The sequence below is a fragment of the Hoplias malabaricus genome, chromosome X1 (assembly GCF_029633855.1).
Source record: "Hoplias malabaricus isolate fHopMal1 chromosome X1, fHopMal1.hap1, whole genome shotgun sequence".
In the NCBI taxonomy this organism is placed as follows: Eukaryota; Metazoa; Chordata; class Actinopteri; order Characiformes; family Erythrinidae; genus Hoplias; species Hoplias malabaricus.
This window is the reverse complement of record NC_089818.1, coordinates 16,007,220-16,015,012: the sequence shown is the minus strand read 5'-3', so window position 1 is coordinate 16,015,012 and position 7,793 is coordinate 16,007,220. Positions and strand designations below refer to the sequence as shown.

At 40.5% G+C, this 7,793-nt stretch overlaps 1 protein-coding gene across 1 annotated transcript in view; it reads left to right on the top strand.

Moving 5' to 3' along the window:
• Positions 1–1,844: 1,844 nt before the first annotated feature.
• LOC136675590 (alanine aminotransferase 2-like) overlaps positions 1,845–7,793 on the top strand; it is a 28,630-nt gene continuing 22,681 nt past the window's right edge. Inside the window, exon 1 of the mRNA XM_066652220.1 lies at positions 1,845–1,871. Coding sequence (XP_066508317.1) covers positions 1,858–1,871 — 14 coding nt within the window. The 5' untranslated portion in view covers positions 1,845–1,857. The remainder of the gene's footprint in view (positions 1,872–7,793) is intronic.

Sequence of the window (7,793 nt, the reverse complement as noted above, 5' to 3'; positions counted from 1 at the left end):
TTTCATCACTACATTCCTGTGTACTAAATGGATTTTCTTTTCTAGGGGTGTAGCACAGTTGGTTAGAGCTAGTGGGAGGATATTGACATTCAGAGCTTTTGTGTCCTATTTGGTTACAGCTAAAACATCTTATTTTTGGTTTTTCAGCTGAGCTTTTAATGGACTTATGCCACTGCATTTTAAAGGCTGGCTTTGAACGTTCAACACCACTACAATAGTCACGTCTCTCAAACTTACTGGTCTGTTTGGTGAAGGTTGACTTTCCGACCTGGAACTCTCCCTCGGCTTGCCGTGCCGCGATGAAAGCTTCTGCCATTTCAACCGCTTGCTCCGCAGAAGTCGGGCTGCGTTCCAATATCCAGCTCTTCAATTCTGGATTGATTACGCTCAGGAACTGTTCTAGAACGATGGTTAGTCCGATGTCCTCTTTTGTCTTATCTTTTGGACGTATCCATCTCTCATAAAGTCCCGTGAGCCGCGTGAATAGTTCCCTCGGCGTCTCGTTCTTTAATACGTGCCCTTTACGGAAACGCTGTCTGTAAGTCTCAGGGTTAATCTCAAACTTTCTGAGAATAGCCTCTTTTACTGCTTCAAAGTCATTTATCTTTTCAACGCTCATGGCGACGTAGGCTGCTCTTGCCTTTCCTTCCAGCAAGGGGACCAGATGAAAAGCCCAGTCCGTTTTCTGCCATCTAGCCGCTAGCACTAACCGCTCAAACATTATGAAGTAATGTTTGATGTCATCCTCGTCTTTAAGTTGCGGGAGTCTTGGCCACGCTACCTGTGTTGTCCTTAATTGATCTCCCATCGCGTCGTATGCACTTACTGCCGGAGTCGCGGGTCTGTATATTCTTGTGTGCCATGCTGTTGTGGAATGCTCCGTTTCCCTGTGTTGTTGTACTCCACTTTGGCCCCTCCGTACTTCTTCCTGTAGAAGGCCGAACTGGTGTTGTAGGGAACGCCACCTCTGCTCTTGCTTCGTCGCTTCTCTCCGCAGTTCTTCATCTCTCTGCTGTTGAGAGCTGAAAAAACTTTCGAGCATCTGCTGTAAGTTGGTAATCTCCGATGTATTCCCTTTGTCGGTGGTTGACTCGCATTCCTCTTCTTCGCTCTGTGTCTGGGTGACTGGTGGTTTCTTGGGAGCCATCTTCTCCTAGTGGTTATTATTGGAGTTACACAACGCTCCTCTGTTTTTCGGCGTCGTACCTCTCTCTCGTTTCTTGTCGTAGACTATATGTGGTTGCTGTCATCAGGTTCGTAGTCACTGCCACCATTTGTGATAAAGCTCACCCCTTCACCATCGCAAAGTGAAATGGTGGGAGGTGTTCTCTATGGGTAGAGTCGGGCGAGAGGCCTGAGATGATAAGGTCGACTCGAATTAACACCGAGAGGTTCGATTTTTGGTTCCCTTCCACCTTTATTTACACACCAAACTTTGTATTACTATTTACAATATATATACACGCGCGCTCCTTGTGAACAAAAAAAATTAACAAAACAAAATTCTCTATAAGCAGAGACAAAAAGGATAAAGACAACTAAATCAATTGAGTCTTATTATGCCCTTAGGTTATGCTCCTCTAGCTACGGTCTAGCAGAGTCTCCCCTCTTTTACCCTTGTGTGGTATATATATAGGTAGCCCCGCCCCTTAGAATATACCATTCTCTTAAGAGGTAAAAGTTATTGTATCTTGGATACACAAGTTTCATAAACAATAAAAATAACAATGAACTAACAACTGTACCAAGATTCAGTTACAGCCATGGCATATTTAACATTCATTCATAATATCACTATTTATTAGATAATATATTTTCCCTCTTCTAGATGCTAGTTCCCCCTTCGCTCTGTGGAGAATGGATTCAACCAGGTAAGTAAAACTCAGCATCAAAAGATAGTACTCTTTTCCCTCTCACATGACCTGTATGCAGGTGAGTAAGTACAATTAAGTATACATAATGGTTTCTCTTGGTGATGTGTCACAGGTACTGTACATCATCACATCTCCCCCTCCTCTTTGTGTAAAGCGACCTTGGGTATTAGAAAGGCACTATATAAATCTAACTTATATTATTCTTATTTTAAATAAAAGTTAAACTTGATTGATTTTCAAAGATTCTACATTTTAATTTTACAGAATTATATATTTAAAATATAAAAAATCAGCCAGACTGTTTTGATGTGAGAGAAATGTATAGATTGATATTGTTTTTAAGTCAAGACACATATTACACATTTTTCAAAACTGCAGACTATTCTCATATTTAAGGTTGCTCTGAATAGAGATGTTTTAATGCAAAATTGACAATAAATATGTCATTAGATCAGGGGTGTCCAGTATAACAGAATATGACTGTGAAGAGTGCCATATGACTGATTGTATTAAACCTGACAGAGTAACACATCTGTACCTCGACCATGTTTCCCCTCCTCTCTGTTTGTCTGGCGTTTCTTTAACTGAAATCTACATTCATATTTTACCATTTCTGTCTCTCTAACAAAATCCACAATCAACACCTCCATTTTATACTAAATTAGTTACATTTGTCACTCTCAACTGAACTCTTATCTACAAACACACACACACATTTACTGGTTTCCATGGTTGATGGGGACCAGCTTTTTGAACATCACTTGTGGGGACCACCCTTTCTGAAGGTCCTTGGGGTATGAAAAAAATCAGGTACACTAACTATAGCTTTGTGAGCATATACACGACTTCAAACTTCAGAAAAGTTGAAGTATCTATTCTGATCATGCTAAATGTGGACCTCAAAAATATCAAGTCAACATAACTGATGGGCACCTCATATACATATTATTTGCATAATTCACACAGATTTGCATTTGATTTGTGGGGACCTTGTAACAAAATGTTCATTCATTCATTCATTCATTATCTGTAACCGATTATCCAGTTCAGCGTCGCGGTGGGTCAAGAGCCTGCCTGGAATCACAAGGCAGGAATACACCCTGGAGGTGCATTCACTCACACACTCACACCTACGGACACTTTTGATTCGCCAATCCACCTACCAACGTGTGTTTTTGGACTGTAGGAGGAAACCGGAGCACCCGGAGGAAACCCACGCGGACACGGGGAGAACACACCAACTCCTCACAGACAGTCACCGGGAGTGGGAATCGAACCCACAACCTCCAGGAGCTGTGTGACTGCGACACTACCTGCTGCGTCACCATGCCGCCCTAACAAAATGTTATTAATGAAAAATTACATGCTTTAAGATAGCAAATGCTAAGAATTATGCATTGCTCAAATATCAAATGCATCAGAAAGCATTTTTGTAAAATATTTAATATTAATTGTAAATTGAAAGAAAATTTGCAATATTTGCAACAATAGTTACATGTCTTTTAAGTTTATTGTTGCTTAGTTGGTCATTTGTAGAAATGTAGCATGAAGTCAGCAAATGGTGCTAGTGATAGAATGCATCACTCATGTAATCATCTTAATCACATTGCAGAATTAAAAGATAAATCAGTGAAAGGATCTCTATTCAAGTATAAACGATTGAAAGAGTAGTGAATTACTGTCTAAATTGATTCCACCATGTGCAAACCTTTTATTTTCTACTGCGAGAATAATACTTTCTGAAATGTAATATTTTTAACCAGATTTAACAACCCCACCATTAGTTAACCATTACTCACATGACACTTAACACTAGAATAAAACTACTAACTCATTTAACTTCAGCACATTAAATTCACATTTAAATAGCAGAATTCACCTTTTAATTTTCAAATTTTCAATTCAAATTTGGAAGCAACAATTAAACTCTGTGCCTGGCAAAAATAAAAGGATATTCTTCTTACAACAAACAGCAAAAAAAGTGCTACATTTAAATGCATGGTATTTTAATTTTTTGAAGTAAAATCCAAATGCTTTTTAAAAGTTAGGAAATGAAGAACTACATTCAGTAGACTTTTCAGCCATGTGCAGCGTGCTTTCCTGCGACGTAAATGTAAACAAATAAATGCCATTCCAGTTACTTTGTGATCTTCACACTATTTATTCTGAAATAGAATTTCAGTTTCTGCCAGTCTCGGTTTTTAAGAGCGTCACATTCAGCCCATAAACACTTCTCACAGTTTGATGGTACAATACAAGATGAGATGAATAGATTGTCCTTTCCGCTATCTGTACATCTGTCTGTTGCCAAAGTGTTTTCTTCTTCCAAGAGGCTTTCAGTACCTGAATGAGGTCAGATCAGAATTGTAATTGCAAGTAGTTGTAGAGGTTTGCCTAAATAGAGCTGTAGACTGGTGGCTGGATATTATGGTTGAATAAGAGATGGTAAACAATATGGAGTATCAATGTTGATCAAATGCACAGAGAAATATGGATCAGTGTACCTGTGAATTAACACATGGAAGACTGCAGGTGAGCACAGCTGACATTTAGGCACAGGAGTGCATGTCCGTATACCTGTGGATTAGAAACAGAAAAATATGGGTCATTATGGCTATTGATTAGACACTGATCAGAGATAATCTGTACTGTTTTGAATTAAGCACACAGAAGAGTGCAGGTCAGTATGGCTGTGGATTATACACAGAGGACTGAGGGTCAGCGTGGCTATGGGCTGGACAGGAAGGACTGAGGGTCAGTCTGACTGTGGATTAGATACGAAGGACTACAGGTCAGTATGGCTGTGGATTAGACACTGAGGACTGAGTGTCAGGCCTACAGTACCGAAGAGACCAGCAAAGACTTTAGTTAGATGATATAGTGCAGCGCTAAACGATACAGGACAAGTTGTGGGACTAAAAGCTGAACTGCTGAAGGCTGTTAATAGCAGTGATGAATAGTGTTTCCCAGGAAAGTTGAAATTGTGGTGTCTGTAGTTTGGCTTACTGCTTCGTATTAGCTGGCCAAGTGGCTAGGGATGCAGCAGTGTTTAAGTAGTGTGGCATGGTATGGGAGAGGGGTGCTGGAGCTACCACTCAAGTTTAGTTGAACAATTTAAATGTGCTAACGTGAGTCGTGAGATTATTTTGTCAGGATTGAAAGATGCAGTGGTAAAAGCAGCAGCGCAAATCATAAAAGCAGCAAGGAAGTGGAATCCAAAAGTGGCCGTGCAGGTATCCAGGAGCTCATTAGATCTAAGGGATGTGATTGGCCAAGTACAATGCGGAAGACCAGGCCTTGGGTCAGGTGATTCATGGAAAGCTTTAAGTAAGGCCACATAACCAGAGAGAACGCAAAGGATGACTAGTTTTATTTGCAAGCAATAGGAGGTGGGGTGTGCAACAGTAGCGTCACTGCCTGCATTCACACTTCAAGAACAAAACAGGCCTTGTGGGGACCTTCATCACACAACAATACGGTTCCTTATGAGGACCTGTCTCACACATCAATACAATACCCTAAGGGGACAGATACTGTGTTATAGCTCTCACAGTTTCTACTCACACACTGATTGAAGGAAAGCGTGTTGTGGGGACGACGTGCGTGTCCAGAATAGAGTGACAATTTACCAAGAAAATAGCCTCAGTGGAGAATAAAATCTGCCCTCCTCATTCCTCTACCTTTACCCTTCCAAGTGCAATGCCATAATCAGACTAGTGTAATAATTCACATTAAAAATCTTCACAAAAAGCTTCTTTCCTTTTTCTATCTGTCTTAAAAAACAACAAAAATAACAAAAACATGACAAAGACAGGCTGTAGAATTATGCAATACCTTATTGCAATACCTTAAACTGCCTGGTGTAATAATTCACACTAAAAATCAACACAAAAGCTTCTTAAATTTTATATCTGCCTTACAAAAAAATAAAAAAAATAAAAAAAACGACAAAGACAGACAGTAGAATCATCAGAAGTGATTAACGTCATTGTACCGCTGAAGAAGTGCTGTTTGGACGAGTAGCATCATGCATCTGGGTCTCTGAGTGGAGAGAGGGACAGGTGTCATCATCTGCCACGTTATTAGCTGCAATACTGGTCGACTGAAAACACATATCATAAGGACAATATGTTAAAATACAAAAAACAGAAGAAAAAACATAATCAATTTAAGCTCAATACTGCATAACATGCAAATAAACTGACCACTTGGTCATGTATCATATCTAAGATGAGTTGCCTGGTAACATAGATCAGACATCAGAGACAAAAATTAAAATTCATTCATTCATTATCTGTAAGCGCTTATCCAGTTCAGGGTCGCAGTGGGTCCAGAGCCTACCTGGAATCATTGGGCGCAAGGCAGGAATACACCCTGGAGGGGACGCCAGTCCCTCACAGGGCAGCACAGACACACACACACATTCACAACTACGGACAATTTTGAGTCGCCAATCCACCTACCAACGTGTGTTTTTGGACTGTGGGAGAAAACTGGAGCACCCGGAGAAAACCCACTCGCACACGGGGAGAACACACCAACTCCTCACAGACAGTCACCAGGAGCGGGAATCAAACCCACAACCTCCAGGAGCTGTGTGACTGCGACACTACCTGCTGCGCCACCGTGCCGCAAAAACTAAAATAATCATTAAATATATTGTCCTGCCAAGTAAAGTTCTGTCTGCATTCACACTTCGAGAACAAAACAGGCCTTGTGGGGACCTTCATCACACAACAATATGGTTCCTTATGGGGACCTGTCTCACACATCAATACGATACCTTAAGGGAACCGATTCTGTGTTATAGCTTTCTCAGATTCTACTCACACACTGATTGAAGGAAAGTGTGTTGTGGGAACATTCTCTTTAAGACTTTTCCACCATAATTTTAACATGTAAATTTATTATAAAGATATTAAATAAATATAGGTCATTGTTACTGCTGTGTTCTTTAACATTTAACCAAACCCTCAGTAGCTTCTGAAAACATATGTGACTTTGATTTCCTGTTTAATAATAATAATACATTTTATTTTATAGGTGCCTTTCTGTCACTCAAGGACACCTTACAAAGAGTAAACAATAAACATAAATAATACCGAAAAACACACACGTATACAGTACTGGATAAAATAAACAATGCAACTGAGTCATTTTAAAGAAAAGGCAATCTTAAACAGGTGGGTTTTGAGTGAAGTCTTGAATTGTGGGAGTGAGTTTATGTTCCGTATGTCGGGGGGTAAAGTGTTCCAAAGCTGGGGAGCAGAACGCCTAAAAGCTCTAATTCCCATGGAAGTGAGACGGGCAGGGGGTACAGTCAAGTGAATGGAGGAGGAGGAGCATCTGGGGGTGAGAGAGGGAGTTATAACATGGAGGAGATTGGAAAGATATGGTGGAGATACATTGTGGATGGCCTTGAATGTTAACAGAAGGATCTTGTAATCAATGCGTAACTTGACCAGAAGCCAGGGAAGTGATGTGGTGGATGGAGGGGGTTCTAGTGATGATACGGGCAACTAAGTTCTGGACCCGTTGAAGCTTATGGAGAGATTTGTGGGTAATACCCAAAAGGAGGGAGTTGCAGTAATCAAGGCGGGAGGTGACAAGACTGTGGACAAGGATGGCAGTGGTATGAAGAGTAAGGGAGGGGTGGAGACGGTTGATGTTATGGAGATGAAAATAGGCAGACCGGGTAATGTTATTGATATGAGATTGAAAAGAAAGAGTACTGTCGAGGATGACACCCAGACTCTTTACTTGTGGGGTGGGGAGAACAGAACAATTGTCAATGTTAAGGGAAAAGCTGTCAGTTTTGGATAATGTTGATTTAGTACCAATGAGAAAAACCTCAGGTTTTATCGCTGTTGAGATTAAGTAAATTTGAGGAAAGCCAAGATTTTATTTCCATTAAGCAGT